Source organism: Maylandia zebra, linkage group LG6, assembly GCF_041146795.1.
Source record: "Maylandia zebra isolate NMK-2024a linkage group LG6, Mzebra_GT3a, whole genome shotgun sequence".
Taxonomy (NCBI): Eukaryota; Metazoa; Chordata; class Actinopteri; order Cichliformes; family Cichlidae; genus Maylandia; species Maylandia zebra.
Genome location: NC_135172.1, coordinates 37,531,468 through 37,549,640, shown reverse-complemented (window position 1 = coordinate 37,549,640; position 18,173 = coordinate 37,531,468). Strand labels below are relative to the sequence as shown.

At 39.2% G+C, this 18,173-nt stretch overlaps 1 protein-coding gene across 1 annotated transcript; it reads right to left on the bottom strand.

The window, feature by feature from the left end:
* Window positions 1-12,696: 12,696 nt before the first annotated feature.
* Window positions 12,697-16,316, bottom strand: adra2c (adrenoceptor alpha 2C). Its single transcript, XM_004538875.5, has one exon. The coding sequence runs from the start codon at window positions 15,966-15,968 to the stop codon at window positions 14,619-14,621; it is 1,350 nt and encodes a 449-aa protein (XP_004538932.1). The 5' UTR covers window positions 15,969-16,316; the 3' UTR covers window positions 12,697-14,618.
* Window positions 16,317-18,173: the final 1,857 nt, after the last annotated feature.

Sequence of the window (18,173 nt, the reverse complement as noted above, 5' to 3'; positions counted from 1 at the left end):
TTCAAGGGACAGGGGATGTCTAAACAACCTTTCTTAGCCTTCTAGTGTGTGAATGTGTGTGTGAATGGGTGGATGACAGGTTGTGTAAAGCGCTTTGGGGTCCTTAGGGACTAGAAAAGCGCTATACAAATACAGGCCATTTACCATTTTTATTTTTCTACCAATGCAACTTGACATAAGCATCAGAAAATCAATGAATGGGTGGATGGATGGTTCCATAACACCTTGGGCACGCTGTCTCGTCAGGTCAGCTGGCCAGTCAATAAACAGTTTCTAGAAGTGGGATCACCATTCGGTAAAAATATCAACACAGGATACACTTACAGACCCTCTCTTTGACCTTGTGTAAAAAGATTGTTGTCACTGCTCTTATCTGAGGCAACTTAAAGAGATATTCTTGATGATAACACACCACAGGGTAGTTCCCATTTCAAGGGCTGTAGAATGGATATGTAACAATGCCTTTGCTAAACATTTGAAAATCAACATTGTCATTGTGAGCAGGTTAGCATGCTTATTAGCATACTGAGATGACAGCTACAACACTTTTTTCATAACAAATACATTTACAAACGAGAATGGATCTGCAAATAAAGATGACTGCTCCCCTCCATCAGCTTTTCTCCTAACTGCATTGTCAGAGATCCATACTCTTTTCTAATCTACCACTGTTTGGATTAGAGTACTCACTTTGTACTTGAACCACAACTTGGTTTTTAGTGCTGTTCAGTTCACAAAATAATTCTGGACAAATATTTATGGGCATTTTGACACGTTTTGACAGATGTCTCCACTTAAATGACACTATTTTATTGAGTGGAAAAATATCCATTATATACTGTATGGATTAATAAATGAAGGTTGGAAGTTTGGTTTCAGGAAGGGAAGCAGCTGCTAAATGCTAAAACAACGAGAGTAAAACAATCAGACCTCTAGAGAATAGAAGCAGAAGAAGTAGAAGGTGAAAAATCAGCAGCTCCGCTATTAAAATGCACCCTAGAGAAACGACTTGCCCTTTTCCTTAATTTAAAGCATCTTATTGAACCGACCAGTGGAGGTGTATTTACTCCAAGCTGTGAGAGTGTGAGTTTCTCTGCATGTGCGTCGCTCCTTCTCTGTAATGCAAGTGGAGCAGAAGCTGCTTCACAGGATGGATGGCTGCTGTCAGATGGAGTAGAAGAGCTAGATTGATAGTGGTGGAGAGAGAAAGAGAGTGAAAGACACGGGTTGAGACAGTGTGAGAGGTGTGAGACTGATAACAGATGGTTTGCAAGAGGTGGAGTCCTCTGCTCCTCTTTCCACTCTCGTAGGGGGAGTAGAAGTGGAATGAAGATGAACTCTGAAGAAATAATAATAATGCCATTGTTATTATTATTATTATTAATTCTTCTGTATTTCTACTGCATTTTGACCAAGTCTATCATTTCTGAAATATAACCGTTTCAGAAAAAAAATATCCTATTAATCAAATTTGTTATATTAATACCTATCTTTGCATTGTAATTACCTACCAGCCACTACAACACGAATCTTATAGCATATCAGATACACCGCTGGAAACCTTGTCAAATAGCAGAGTGCAACACAGTTTGCTTAAAGAGCATTGACATGATGGTAAGTGAAAATCCATAACCTTTTATCCTTCCTTTACAAGATGGGCTGTTGCCTGCATTTAAATTCATGCTGATAGCCTTAGGTGATTTTAACTGTGTGACTGCAGGTCTTCGTGTGGTTCTTAGGATTTATCTAAAGGAAAGAGCATTAGCTGTTGGCAGGATGAGCTGTCCTTAATTTTTAATTTTTTTTAAAGTATTAGTTTTATATTGTGATAGATTGTTGACGTGTCCAGGGTGTGTACTGCCACTTGCCCAAGGCAGCTTGGATAGGCTGGGAGAGGATGGATGTAAGGTTTTATATTTTTAGACACTTGTTGTTTTGTTACTTAATACAAATCCTAAATTTCGAGTAACATATTGGTACGGTCAAAATGAATGCTTTGCCTAGGATGCTTTATTTGTTCCAAACACTGCCAGTTGAAATAACTGATAAACAATTTCAGGAGTGGGACAAATTCATTTCCAGGTTTATATAGCAGGGGAAAAGACCACCAATTAAGTACCAAACTATGCAGCTGGCTAAGGATAAAGGGGGGTTAGCGTTGCCATGAATGAAAGATTATTATATTTCAGCTCAACTAAGGACCCTAGTGTGTTGGTGTAATGTAGATTACCAAGTGAGATGGAAAGAAAGAAAAATTTTCCAATTCAGGCAAGCTTAGGGGACACTTATTAAAAAACTAATCAATCAAGGAAACCAATGCAATAACTTGGCTTTAAAACTCTGGTTACAATTTCTTAACAAGAATGATTGGAATGAAGAGGCTAGGATCTTATAATGGTGCACTTATGATCTTGATTTTTTTACCCAGTAAATTAGATGCGAGATATAAAAAGTGGGCAGGACAAGGCTTAACGGTATACCGTACGTTTTATGATAAGGAAACTCTTAGGAACTTCCAGTCAATAAAAGATCAATACCAGTTAACAATGCGGGTTTTTTTTCAGGTTTCTCCAAATCCGGCACCATCTACATAACTTTATACCCAAGAGAACAGATCTTTTCTCTCTTCCTGTTCTGAATATATTTGTTAAGGCATACCATGTGGATCCAAGTGATTTCTAGACTGTACAAGGGTTTACAGGAGGTTAAGAATTTGAATCCAATTTACATCAAACAAAAATGGGAAAGGGAAACAAATATATGGTAATTTCAAATGACACTTGGTATCAGCAATGTGCTTTTCAGTGGAGAATCTCTAGCTCTAATATATGCAGGCGTTTTGCTTGGAAGAGTGTTTGTAGATTTTTTTTATTACACCTGCACAAAGTAAACATTATTCCAACTCCTCCAGCTGCTGGAGAAGCTGTGAGGCCCAAGGAGTAAAGCACCTCCACTTGTTTTGGTCCTCTCCATTGATAAACACTTTTTGGGTTTTGATTCACTCTGAGTTACAGATGATTTTCAGTATGCAACTTCTTTTTCATTCGGATGAACTGTTGTTTGGATGTTTTCGCTCAGTAAACGTGGATAAAGTGACCAAGCTGTTATATGGCATTTTGAGTCTGGCTGCCTGAAAGACTGTCAATAAGAAATGGCTAAGTGTAAAAATTCCATCACTAAATGACTGGCATGAGGTTGTCTATGGGTTGTTTAAAATGGTGAAAAATTACATTCCCTAACAGATTCCAATATGACACATTTGTTGAGATTTGGGACAAATGGAAACATTACATTTTGTCAAGGCATCCCGAATTTGTATGAACCGTAATCCAGCATCTTATATTTTTGAATTGTTATATACATATGTTAACTAGTAGGTACACCGCTTGTTTTTGTTTTTTTTATTCTTGTTTATACAAGTTGTGGTTTATTTATGTTCATTTTTTTTATTATATTGTATATTTTCGTTTTTGGCTAATTCTAAATAAAAAAAAGACATTTGTTGTTGAGGGTTAAACCATTTTTCTTTTTCAGCTGGAATTAGACTCAAATATTTGTTTGCATAAGTTTAAAAAAAGTGTTATTAACACAGGGGATATTCCCTGCAACTGAGAACAATAGTTGAGTGGGTACATAGAGGCTAGCTTAGGTTGTAATGAAATCTGACAGCAAGAAAAACAGAATTGTGACTTGTTCCAAAGTTTAAACATACAGACACTAGCATTTCTAATGCTTAGATTTATCCTTTTTTTTAATTCACAAAAAAATGATAATTTAGTTTTATTATAGGGTTACATGGTGGTGTTATTTGTGGACATTCACTGGCAGTTACTGCCTGTTAAAACTCACAATGACAATGTTTAATATAATGAGAATTATTCCACCCACTCAGTTTTAATGTGAGCCCCTGTATTGTCTCCTTATAAAGATACAGGAATGTCAACATTACTCTAATGGAATGCAGTGCATGCCTGTTGCTCACCAGTTTCAAGCTCATGTTAGTTTGTGAATATTCAAGGAGGTCATGATCAATGTTCCCTCTAATTTTTCATGTGTCTGAGCGAACACACAAACTCCCTGAGCGATCCCTGTTTGGACCACTGTGAGCAACAGCAGACGTGTGCACTGTGGTCACACCAGCATCGAATCCATCCAAGTTACATGGTTTATTAAAATAATCAAATCACAGCATTTACATTTATGTTAGACTACTTTTAATTAACTGCTTTAGCCCACTTACAATGAAAATTAAAAAAAATCTTGTTCATGACCTGTGTAGTATGTTAACACTATTGGAAGTAAAAATAACTTGGACTTTTTTGAATTTTGAAAACACAACTTTCTTTTTTTTTTTTATAAAGCTCTGACTTGTATTATGAGTCTGTGGTCTGGGAGAGAGTCCTGTAACTCTCTGTCTGCAATATACAGTATATAATGACCAATGTTGGGCAATTAATTATATAGTTACTTCTTCAAAATAGTTACTGAGTTATGCAAACAAAGTTTTTTGCAGCTGTTTACCTAAAAATGCAGCCAAGGCGTTTTTTAAATAAACATTTCAAACTATTTACAGAACAATCAGCTGTTCTGCATCAAATCTAATGCCACACAAATTATTTGTGCCACTCCAAAAATAATTTCTGTCCACTATGAGATAAAGGAGAACAACAGCCTGATACCTGCAGTTGTGACAACAGGAGATGTATCACTCCTGTAACAGCTGTAACATTCAGCAGTCGCCTCTTTGTTCTGACACACACAACAAAACTATTGACTACACGACACACTAACTACACAAGATGTGTGCTAAACGTCGAAAATCTCTCACATCTCAAAACACCGCCGTCACTCCTAAAACTTCCCCCTTCCTAAACCACTAAATGCCATGTTGCCATATTATTTTTTGATTGGTCGACATGCTACATTTTTCAACCAATAGGAAAGGGTGGAGGTTTTTTGGTTTTGTTTTTGCTCACAGGTGGAGAGTGCTTTCCAGCGTTTTCCTTATAAAATGCCGTTTTTACCGTTTCTTCCTGCAGTAAATATAAACAACGATAGTATTCAGGAAGAAAACCAAACATTGCAGATATTTTTATCATAACTCTGGTTTTATGTGGCCTATCAACACAATTTAAAAACTGGTATAAAGTCCACACTTTTTCCGTCAATTGTTCCATCTGTCCTGCTCACATCTCCAGTGGTTGTCCACGTTGTCATTAACGTGGCATCACTCCACATCAGCCACGCCGCTTTGCTAGCTAAAACACCGGTGTTGGCACATAAGGACGCTGTCATAGCCTGTCAACGACGTTGATTAGCTGCGTATATACGAATGTGAATCGCGTGATTGGCTGGACTATGGGATAAGGTGGCATCGTTCTAATCCTAGCAGCTGATACAGCCAGGCACTTACTGACTAACACTGCAAAACAGAATTGTTAAAGTATTAATTTTAATTTCAATTCATGTTAGATTTTTTTGTGCGCAACGCAGATTTTTTGTGCACAACGCAGATTTTCTGTGCGCAGAGACCGTGCCAGCAGTGCGCAATTGCGCGCGGGCAGCTTAGAGGGAACATTGGTCATGATGTCAGATTTTCAGTTCACATTGTAATAGTCAAAATATTAATTAAAAAAATATTTAATAGGTAAAAAGAAAACAATCACAAAAGTGGCATTGTTACATCGTTAAATCCAGGTTGAAGAATCACCTATTCTCAGCTGCATTTGAATAAAGCATCAAATCTGCACTGTTTTACTTTGAAGCTTACATTTCAAAACTTACGTTTTGACTACCGATTCTATCTACTGTTCCTTTTTTTCTTTTTCTTTTTAAATCATGCTTTTTAATTGTTTTTTATTTTTTAATGTCTATGTAAAGCACTTTGAATCACCTTGCTGTTGAATTGTGCTATATAAATAAACTTGCCTTGCCTTGCCTTACATATATCTACAGAAAACGTGGGGGAAAACAGGCATAATGTTATTGTCATTTTTATCTGTGTCTTTGTTTACTGTATTTAACCTCAAAATAATAAAGAAATGTACTAAAGAGTACTCAAAGACCTGTGAGCTAATTATTTATATCTTATATGACTTGTATGTGAATTGCTGACTCAACATTTCAGTTTTAAATAGTCAAGATCTGAGCCATTGATTCTTTTTAGGAAGTGGTGGATTTTTTCCCTCATGGTTGGAGAGGGTTTTTACCCCAAGTCAGCAAGTTAAAGTATAGCAGAATCTTTTCTATCTTCACAGGTAACTGAAAGGTGAACCATGAGACAGACTGGCAGATTGGTGCAACATCTGCTGGAATACATTAGTTTCAGTGAATAGTTTGATAATTTGGAGCTCAGATTGTATTTACTGCTCCTTTGTGTCCTCCTTTATAATGTGGAGTAAACTAGTCTCTCCTAGGAGCACCTCAGGTGCCCCCTATGAAAAACTGGAAAACTTTTCTTATGAAAATAACTTATGGACTACCGGCAGGCGAATTTGTGGTGCAGTCTCACAGCAAGAAGGTTCAGATCCATTTTGGGGCCTGTCTGTGTGGAGTTTGCATCTTCTCCCTCTGCCTGTCTGTGTGGATTGTGTTAATGCACTCTGGATTCCAAATTGATTGTAAGTGTAAACATGAGCATGAACGGTTGTCGATCTAAATGTGTCAGCCCTGCGGCAGATTGACAGTCTGTCCAGGATGTAGTCCACGTCCTGCTCTATCACAGCTGGGATAGGCTCTAGCCCCTGTAACCCTGGAGTGGAAGAAGATGGATGAATGGACGGATGGATGGATGGATGGATGGATGGATGGATGGATGGATGGATGGATGGATGGATGGATGGAATACTTGGCTTAGTATCATGAGTATTGCCAGTATATGATCTTATAGCATCCCCTTTTCCGTATTTGCAGTCTTTCTTTTCACTAGATTTAAGATTCTAGACAATTTTTGTCACTTTATTATCCAAATGCTATTGAGTGAAATACTTACGGGTCCCATGTAGCATTATCAGATAAAAAATAAGCTTTAAAGTAAGGAAAAATACTATAGTACATAGTATAAAAACAACATAAAAGGCAACAATGCAATAGGTTCTGGTACTGTACACTGTTGAGACCTGACATACACTTTTGCAGTACGGTATGTATTGCTCATGTGTTATATTCAGTAATGTATAGCTTGTGGGAGAAATTTGTTCTTTAGTCTGCTGGTGTGGGATTTGTGGCTCCTTTACCCTGATACCCTCTGTTACCCCCTGATACTATCATGGAGAACAGGCTGTTGTGTGGATGTGTTGTGTCCTTTAAAATTTAAGGGCCTTCCTAGCTGTGTGTATAGTTCTTTCTGGTAGATTGGGCAGCTTAGACCCAATAATGTGCTCAGCAATGCACACCAGTCTCTTAAGGACTTTCAGATCTTTACTGGTGTAGTCAGAAGTCTCTCTACATCTTTTTCTGGTCAAAAAGCAGTAAGGATTTGAGTTCTTAGGCAAAAGATTTTTAAACATCTGAGACCACAGAGGCTTTTTTAAAAACAACAGTTGAAAGGCGTAGCTCATGTCGAGTCTTTGTGTAAGGTATTTAAAGGTGTCCACTTTTTCCACCACTGCATTATTTATGATCACTGAGAGATGAGTGACTCCCTTTTTCTGCAATTTCTTCACAATGACCTCCTTTGTCTCAATGACATTCAGGGATAAATGCCTGTTTTCACTTTTCCAGGGCTTGCAAAATCATTCAACTTCACAGTGCTGTTAGTAACCGTCTGTGCCATGCAGTCATAGCAGAGTTAGATTGAACTTTCATGCTTACCACCTGGAGATTATCAAAAAATCACCCAGGGCTGTTTTTAAGCCAGATCCCTATCTCACTGACAAATGTGGACGGCAGTCTGGTATTGATTGCTACACTGTAATGCTGTGTGTATTACATCTCCAGCATAGCATAAGGGGAAAAGACTATGCAGTATGCACAAAAATGAAAAAGGGGAATGGCTGGTAGAGCCTGCCACTAGAAATGGGCAGAGAAGCAGGCGGCATTATCAGTTTTTTCATGAACTCATAAGACTTATTGACTTTATATTTTAAAGTTGTCCCTTACACACAAAAAACCTTTAGCATTTTATGTTAGATTATTTAGCTTTCAATTTGCAGCACACTGTATAAACATTTAATACTTCTCAATCCTTGACTTCCTATCCACTGAGACTTCGTGCAAATCAGCTGAAATCAGTTTTGAAATGAGTGAGAGGGAAGCAGAGACAATTGGGATTTAGAAGCTTAGGGTGAACTGAAGACATGATTGTCGCCCACCAGAGGAAGGCTACATAAAGATTTTAAATATTTATGGATTGATACTGTTGATGCTCAGCTATTGCATATGTGTTCTTTTATTATTAGGACATGTCCTGCCTGATCTGAGCAGCACAAGCTTTAAAATCAAGCATCACTGGACAAAGGAAAGGATGTCTTTTTCCTAGGTAATACAATTCTCCTATAGTAACTAGATTGTGAACATGATCAAATATAGCAACGCACATGTCTAGACAAGCGTTAGTATCTCTATACTGTATGTACGTGATTATGGATCTTTTTAGTTCTGCTTCAGGTCTGCTGGCAGGAGCAAGCCACCAACAGTGTGACGATGTGCCCTGCTGATACAGCAATTCATAAACACTACGAGGCAGGCGCAGCGATGACAGAATCTATTCTACTTGGTCGTTTAGGCTATGCTAGCCAGCTTTCAGGAGATGAATAAATAAATAAACATGAGGTAGGCTTAAAGGGCCAGCAGAAATGATACCAGCTTCATGGCAAACTCTGACCCAAATTTGATGTCTGGTTAGATTACAGGGTCTCTGGTGAGTACTGTTTAGCTGCAGGCACAAAGTGCAAAATTGCACATACACATTCTAGTAAAAGCTGACCTCTACTGATGGCTCAAGCAGAGGTTTTGCTCATACCTGGCAATGTAACCACCTGGCCCCTGGAGAGAGAAAACATCTTCATTTTACATAGTGTTTGATTTAATTTGATATAATTCTTCTTTTGACGAAGTTGTACTTTTGTATTTTCTTACTCAGTTGTATATAGCATTTTGATTGTAAGTTAAACGCTTCACAGTATCAGAGTGTAAAACCCAGCAAGCACTACACACTTGGTGACAGCACTGCTGCAACTGGTTGTAATTTGAAAATTCAGCCAGAACCTGATGTAAGTGCTGCCAAAACAAAACTTGTGATCTTCTCATCAAAGCCTCTGAATCTTTCATCTGTGACTACTTATCAGGACTCTGTGATCCAGTCTGCAATTTCAAATAAAGTCTTGCTTATCTTTGAAGGCCAAAACGCGACTGCTGCCACTTTTGTGTCTGTGACATTATGTACATGTACATGCATGCATCCTTGCAATGCTTTAATGCATCAGGTGCAGTATACCATGGGGCATGGAATTAATTAAAAACTAAACCTCTTACTTAGGTTTCACTATTGCCTGCCTCATCAGTCATTAACGTGTTTGTGTTTATAAGACATGGCTCTAGCATATTTACAACTATATGGCCTTCAGAAATTTATGGTAGTGATTTTTTTTTTCTTACAGTACTCTTACCCACAATCTGTTTCCAGAGCTCCTGCATAGTATGCTGCTTCTTTTCTCTGAAATCAGTCTGGGTCTGACTAAACTGAGTAAAGAAATTCAATATGCAATCAGTAGATACATATATGTATATATACAGTGGACTTATGAAATTAATTTGTTCCAGAGGGTCTTTCGTAAGTCAAAATTTTCGTAAGTCGAAGCACCTTTTTCCATCGCCTTTTGAGTGAGGAGATGCTGGCTGAAGACGAAGTTCTTGGTGGAGGCTGAAGGAAGCATATCTATGCATACATACGTACGTGTACATGTACATAACATTATGGAATTTAATTCTAAAACTAAAACTTACATTTACGTTAATTAATGTACGTACGTACACTGTGCAATGATATTTTTTTTAACATTTTTTTAAACTCGCTCATATTTATGCCTTATGCTGGCCCCATTATGAATGAACGATAGGCTAATTGCAAACGAAAAGCACGCGGAATAGCGCACTGCAACAACAATACGTCTTTCACGTGGAACAGAGAAACGCATTTCGCAAACGGATTTTGTTACATGGGCATTTTGTCGTACCACGGGCAAAAATATTGTCGTTAAGTGCCTTCGTAAATTGAATTTTTCGTTAAATGGGGTCTTCGTAAGCCGGACCCCATAAAACAGTAAAGTACTATAAAGGAAAGCGCTGTTTTTGAAACTTTCAAATAGTGGAGATGATTATAAAGACATCCAGACAAACACAAGTCCATTTTTGTGCCTTCTGTGATCAAAAATGTTTACATTGGTGAGATATTTTTTACTGATTTTGATATTAAGTATATGAACTATAATATGAGGTCCACACCCCTTTATTAGCCAGAACGTTGACTTCTCTGGGCATCTTATTGATAAAAATGAACATCTACAAAGCAAATTTGTGTGCTTTACATATAAACTAGTACCTTTTAGTACCTGGATTCACAATTTAACCCCTTGTTTTGTCCTGAATCTGAATAAAGTAGTTCTGGTTTCAATTTATGTGACTAGAGATTTTATTTTGTTTTAGCAAGTCAAATATTGGTGAAGCAGTAATGTCGACATTTCATCACAGGCAGAGCAGATGGTAAAACTGAGCCAGACAGTCGGCTGCTACACAACATGAGCCACAGACTGAACAACAACCCACACTGGCTTTCTTGTTGAAGTATCTAGCTTATCTAACTTTGAATATGAACATGCATCTTCTGCACCTTGCCTTGATTGAGCCAGAGAGCAAACATTCAGGAGAAACAGCTCTTGCCTCCCCAAATAAAATGCAAACAGCATCTAAATAAACCTGAAAATGTTAGTTCAGCATGGTTAGATATTGCTGTCCTCAATCTTCAGTTCCACTAAAGGCACACTGTCTGCTTTGCTTAGCTAAAGTACACACTTATTTGTTGTGTATCTTATTCATTAAATTTGCAAGAATAACAGCAGTAGTATGATTCTTCAGCATCTGCTGTGATTCAGGCATTGACAAGAACAGATTTGTCCAGTAATCTACAGTCATTTAGAACAGGCACTTTTCATATTTGTCTCATTTCTTGCAGCAGGACTAACAGCCACAAACAGTGCTTCTTGCTGTGAGCACTGTAACCCCCCAGTAAGAAGGTTCTGATTCATAGTTCCAGGTTCGCTGGAGCCTTTCTCTGTGGAGTATGCATGATATGATCTGCCTGCACTGGTTTCTTCCAGGTACTCCATCTTCATTCCACAATTCATGTGTAACCTGACATGTTAGGTTAGGCCCAATGAATCTAAATTGGATAAGTGGTTAAAAATAAAACAACATCATCTCGGCATTATTTTTGCCTGCTGGAATGTCCATACTAGTTGCCGAATAATTTGATTTTCTAAAAAGTGATTTTAAAAAGTGCTCAAAAATACACAATAACAGCACAAGAAAACAGTTAAGAGGTCCAGGTCAGTGACTTGAATGGGTAGAGATGAGGCCTAGCAGACTGTGACAGTTGGTTGTGTCTGCACTGCTGTAAATCAGGGCAACTTTAAGCCTTTATAAAAAAAAATCTAAGAGGATTAATCATAAAAAGGCTGTAAAAACCAGGATGTAAATTTGTCAATTTCTTCTCTGAGGTTGGGTTTTAATTGTAATTTATGGGGCCTCTCGTGGCTTTTCGTGGAAGTTTTTTTTTTTTGCACTTTTGCGAAGGCTTTGTTTTTCAGCACTACATTTTGAGTTCTCATTAGTAACTATTTCTGAATTGTTTGACCTGAATGTATTTTACCTAAAACAATTTTTGACAATTTAAATGGGGATTTGGGAGAAACAGGACAGTCAAAGAGAAAAACAAAGGAACCCAGCACACTGTTGCTAAAGGAAAAGGAAAATCATTTCAGATGTATTCAATCCTCCACATCTGTATAACTCACATGTGGAAGACTGCACTTATAACAAGCAGTCACAGCCAGATGTGTCTGATTGAAACAACTGCTGGTGCTCCTATGGACAAAGCAGCAAAGGTAGCTGCCACACTGTCACCACGACTGGATGCACAAACAGAATGATCTTAAATGATCTGTTCAAACCTGTGTGTCTCTTGTTCAGGTGTCTTATGCTGTCATCCTTTCCATCAGTCACTCTGACCCTTCTCCTGTAGTCTGGCCCTGCTGAATAGTTGAAAAATACAAGATATTTCCACATTTCATTTCTGAGATTCAGTGTAGTTTTTTATTTTTTTTAATCAGTGCATTTATCCACATACTGTGTCAGATCTTTAGCCTGGCTGATACTGATTTTTTGGGGCCATTAACAAAAACAGGGAGACATGGCAATAACATAATGTCCAAGATTATTTATTGATACATATTCATAAATAAGTTTTAAGATGCAACATGTTCGACTCAAAAGGTAAAACAATGAGATCATTTTTTATTAACTTACCAGCAGTGCACTCCACTATGTCGCGTACCATGAAGACACTGCTTGACTGCACCACAATCTGCTTGGCCTTGACACGTACTCTGTTACATGTGTTGACAGTATTGTAAATAATGGAGTCAGAGCTGCTGCACTGGACAAATTATGTGATAACATCAGTTCTAAATTACACTGGCCCTTATTTTCTGCACAAATTTGTTAAAAAGAAAAAAAGAAAAAAAAGCAATTCGTTTCCTATTGGGTAACACATATATTGGATATATATCTGTCATATCTGCCAATATTGACTAAATTATATATCGGTTAAAATCGAGTGAAATCAGAATCAAGTATTTAAGCATGTAGCATGACATTACCAGTATCCCGGGGATTTGCTAGATAGCTGCCTGCTGGTTTTGACCTATTCACCATTTCACTTAGTCAGCCTGGCTGTTAGTGAAGGAGGGGAGTGTATGTGATGGCAAGTCTTCCCTCTTTGTACAAAGCAAAATCAAGACTGGTAACAAACTGGCTTAGCATGTAGCTGCAGTGAGAAGTCAAGGTGCAATCAGAAATTTGAGGAAGTAAATCAATGGATCACTCAGATGGTGTGCATTTTATACCAACAGTGGCAGAGCGGCAAAAAATCCCATACAGTAACAACAAATGCACTAATGCACTCTTGTAGTCTTCAGAAGATAGCTTAAGAGATTTCTTTATTTGATCTTTTCAGATGTGTTCAAAGCAGAGAAGTGAACACTTGTTCTTTTAGAAAAGGACAGAGGTTGGTGTAACATAGAAATCTCGCAGAGTGTTGTTCATTTTACAAACAAAATATTGTTATCCTTTACACGTGTGATTATGAGGCACCACACAATAATACTGTATCATCTTAATTATTTACACTTGAACAAAGCATCTGCCCTTCTGGCTACAAATGCTTGAGTGTTCTTACTAAATATGGGTGTGAGCAGCATACACTGAAACAGCAATAAGGTGTTTGGTTTTAACTGTGGCTATAAGGGAGAGAAGTTGAATGACAAAAATAAGAAGCAGAAGAATAGATACACATTTGACCAGAAAGAATCAGGCCATTTGGAAAAGTAGGCTTACACGCAAACATTCAGACATGCACACACATTCACTAACAGGCAGGTGGGATAAGATGCGGTAAACCCCCCAGACTGCACACACAGACACACACACGCACACACACATACACACACACAAATATGCACAAACAGTGAATGCCTCAGTAGATGCCCATCTGCTTCAGTACTACCTCAGTATTCCATCAGCTTTCCTCGGCAGTGTGAGGAAGGTGAACATGCCTGTCTGTGATACCACTGTACTGCACGTGTCGTCCAATCAAAGTCCACCATAACATGACAAAAGTTTCCACTGCAGCACACAGTTTAGGCATTTTTAAGTTCACACAAAACACTGAGGCAGAAATATGAATTTGTTGTTTTTCAAGATGTCTTTTTTTTTGTTTGTTTTCTTTTGTTAGTTTTTTGTGTGAAACACTTTTGCTACTTTAACAGTAAGCAAAGAGCCCCTTCGTCCCATTGGTCCTCCTGTCGAGAGTTTGACATAGGAAGTTAAAGAAAAACAGATTTATAGATAGAGAGAAAAGATACATACTATTATCTAAAGTCACAAACAACAGTTGTGAGGAGATTGTCATGGCTTTCGCATTATATTCAGTGAATGAGGTCACATTGTAAATTGGCTCTGTCTCTGTAAACCCTTTGCCTCCTGGGAAGTTCATGAAGTGCAGCCACTGTGGCAGGCATGCATCAGTACCTGTTAGGAAACCATTTATGTTATTTAGGTGAAGAGAAAAGCAGTATAGGGTGAACCAAAGCCCACATCAGGGAAACACAGCCTAAAAGCCATCAAATAAGCCTCCTATGTGAATATTATCAGAGAACCTGTAGTTTAAGCCCCTTCTTTGTGCATTTTGTTAGGTCTTTTAATCACGCCTTCATTTCTAATGCAGTCCCTGAAAGTACAGATGTGAAAACACCCGAGGCCAGCACATTATCAAACGGTTCAGAACAGCATAGCTTATTGTCTGCAAAGTAAAAGGTCTTACACACCCAGCCGTGCTGTATCCTTCAAAAAGAGCGTTTCCATGACTTACAAAGGATTTTCTGGAAGGCTCTGCGGAAGTCCTGGTTGAAGATAGTGTAGATTACTGGGTTTAGTGAGCTGTTGCAGTAGCCGATCCAAAAAAAGAACTTGAAAAGTGTTAGAGGGATCTGGCATGGTTCACGGCAAATTCCATACAGACTGTAGGAGAAGAAGAATGGGAACCAGCAGACAACAAATACGCCCATGACCACAGCAAGGACGAAGGTGAAGCGTTTCTCCCGAGCAGCTGAGACTTTCTTCCGATTGACAGTGCTCCGACGTTTGCGACGAGATGAAAATAAGTCTATGGATTTGGAACTGGCACGCGACTTCCTGCTGGAGTATTTAGAGGCGGAGCTGCTCTTTCGGCTAGCCTTCCTGTCTTTTCTGTCTTCATGATGATGTTTTGAGGAGCAAGAACTTTTTTTAAGTTTCTCGTCTGACGAGCTACTATCTTCAAAGTCGTCATCGTTGTCTGTTGGATGTTTTGGCTCGTTTGGTAGGGGTGTTCGAACCGCTTGCTCATGGCAATGCCCATTCTGGCGTTCCTGATTTTTCATGCTCCCGCCCCTGTTGGACTTTAAAGACCCGCCTATGCCCGGTTCAGCTTGGTCCATCCCATTCTCCAGCGGTGAATCCACATCCCTTTTCTTCTCTGACAATGTTCTGGTCCTGGTTTTTGCCACTTGGTAGATCCGAATATAGACCAGGATCATAATAACACAGGGAGCAAAGAATGATCCTATGCTGGAGTAGAGGATGTACCAGGTCTCATCATTCAGCATACACTGGGGACTGGCCTCGCTGCTGCTTCTGTCCATTGATATCAGTGGAGGGAAGGATATTATGGCTGAGATCAACCAGACCACAACAATCATGCCTTTAACTCGTTTAGGTGTTCTCTTTAAGTTGTACTCTACAGCCTGTGTCACAGACCAGTACCTGTCCAAACTAATAGCGCACAGGTGAACAATAGAAGAGGTGCAGAACAAAACATCCAGAGCTAGATAGATGTCACACCAAATTTTGCCAAAAAACCAGAAACCCATAAGTTCATTTGCCAGTGAAAAGGGCATGACCAGAGTGGCTACCAGTATGTCCGCACTGGCCAAGGAGACGAGAAAGAGGTTCTGGGGTGGTTTTAGAGCTCTGCTCGTTAAAACGGCGATAACAACCAAAACGTTCCCGACTATTGTAAACAAAATCAGGAAGCTGACAAGTCCAGCAAGACACCAGATAGCGAGCAGGGTATACTGGCTCTCAGAGGTTGAATTAGAGGAGATATTTTCTGCCTCTACCCTGTCGTCCAGGCTGGAGATATTAAAGAAATCCATTTTTAAGTCCAGTTTTGATTTTTACAAAAAAATTAATGTGCGGAAATAATCCGAAAAAAGAAATATCCAATTAAGACTTGAGCGCACTTTTCACAATAAAAAATATACATGAAATTGCATTTTTCTTCTCTCCGCAATGTTCCACATCCTCCATATAAGTCTCTCTTATGCATATGAAAACAGAGAGAAAAGGGGAGGAGGAGAAAGAGCATGAGATATACAAGTCTTTTAAGTCCTTATTCCAAGAGCGCACGCTGCTCAGCAGCAAAATTTCCATGGTTAGAAAGAGGACTCCTTCCTCACCGTGTCCTCTCCCACCCCGACTGCGCCTGCATCTCTCCACCTCCGCCTCCCCGCTGTGTCCTGAGAGAGGTTTGTAAGAACCACGTGTCTTTCTTTTTCTTTTTTCTTTTTTTCAGAAAGAACTAGCAGGGACGTGCTCCGCCCCGGAGAAGAGATGGGAGCGATTATTGGAGGAGAGGAAGCAAATAAGCAAGCAAACATTTTTTAAATTTTTTTTTTTACAAGTTATACGGGAATAGTCGGTAAGATCAGTGTTGGCTACTGCTGGGGGAGCTCTTGCTTAATGTGAGTCCAGTTTCGCTGCATTGTCGGTGTAAAGTGGCTGACAGTAACAAATTGGACAGTCGATCAGACAATCTCTTTTCTTATTTGACTCTTGAAGATCTATTTTAGAGTGCGCTCACGCCGAGCGCCTGTGTGCAGGAGCTGCTCGTTGGAGGTCACATTGCTGTCAAACTGACAGCGGCGAAGTCCCGCACCAAGCAAGGCACGCTCTGCTTTGTCCTTCTGTGCACACACTGGAGGTCAGTATTGTAACAGTCAGCTCCGGAGGGACAAATTGGCCAACACATACGATTCATACAAACATTAGCGATAGTTTTCTTAAACAAACTGAATATAAATGTTGTTATTATTATTATTATTATTATTATTATTATTATTATTATTATTATTATTAAGCTATGTGGCCCATCATTTAACTTTCGCCCTGGTTTATGAATATAAGAAGAACACGTGTAAACACATAATGGAAATAATGTCCCCTCTTTTTTGCACTCTACTGCCGTTATATTTCATGTGTTTGCATGGTGGTAATCAAAAGGATTACAGGATTACATGACGCAGTTGTGTGTTCTGATGGAAAGTGAGACGCACGCGCCTTTAGGGGATTCCAAAGGCGCAAAATCTTCGGCGTAGAAAGCCCTGTAAATACATAAGCTAGAGAACAAAATAGGGCGTGCATGAAATATGATTAATGAGGAGACATCTTAAAGTCACGAGTTCATCCCCTTACCTTGGATGCATTAGCCTAATGGGCGGAATATGTCTCTAGCATGACATCCAGGTTATCCTGGCTTTATGTTTTTTTATCCATTCTCTCCTTGGGACACGTGCATGCAAACTTTAGCCACAAGGGACACTTACTTCTATTTCTTTTTCTCTCCTTATCTCTGTATCTTTTTCTCTTGCACACATGGTGCAGCAGCACAGTCCAGGTTCTTTAAATTAAATCCAAGTTCACTTTGGTAGGTCAATCCCCAAAAAAGCCTGTGATAAGTTTTTGGACTTCCTTTGTGGACTTCCTCTGCTCCTGTTATCCCTATCCACTCTGGGTGGCTTTGCCTCCTGGAGAAACCCTTTCTTGCCTTTGGCATATAGCTGGGTATTAAGTTCCTTGGCCAGTGCGTTTATTGACCGTGTCTACCGGCTAAGTACCTGCCATTAATCAGTAGAGCACGCAGCCATGCTGAATTAAAGAGCAGCCACAGCCGCAAGAAATGCTTAAGTCCAAATTGATCTGCATCAAGACTATGAGGTGGAATGAGGAGGGCTCAGGAGCTCATGGTCCATCTGCCTGTGTGGAATCACAGTCACTAACCTTCCCCCTGCACCCATCCAAAAAACAGAGTGTTCCTTCTCATGCCGCCTTTTTAAATTCAACCTAGGCTAGAGTGATGCTGTAGGTCAGTGTAGATGCACTCTAAGCTGATTTTGAACAAACAGTCAAGTCTTATTATGGTCATTAAGTTGTGTCCTGGGGCCACAGCTCATCTATATATAACTGGGGCATCGGTGAGGGATCTCAGCTATTACCAAGCCTTTTCTTGTTTTCAATATTGAGTCTTCCTCAGAGGGAATAAGTTGGCACTTTCTGCAACTAGCCAGGAGACAGCTTTGAGC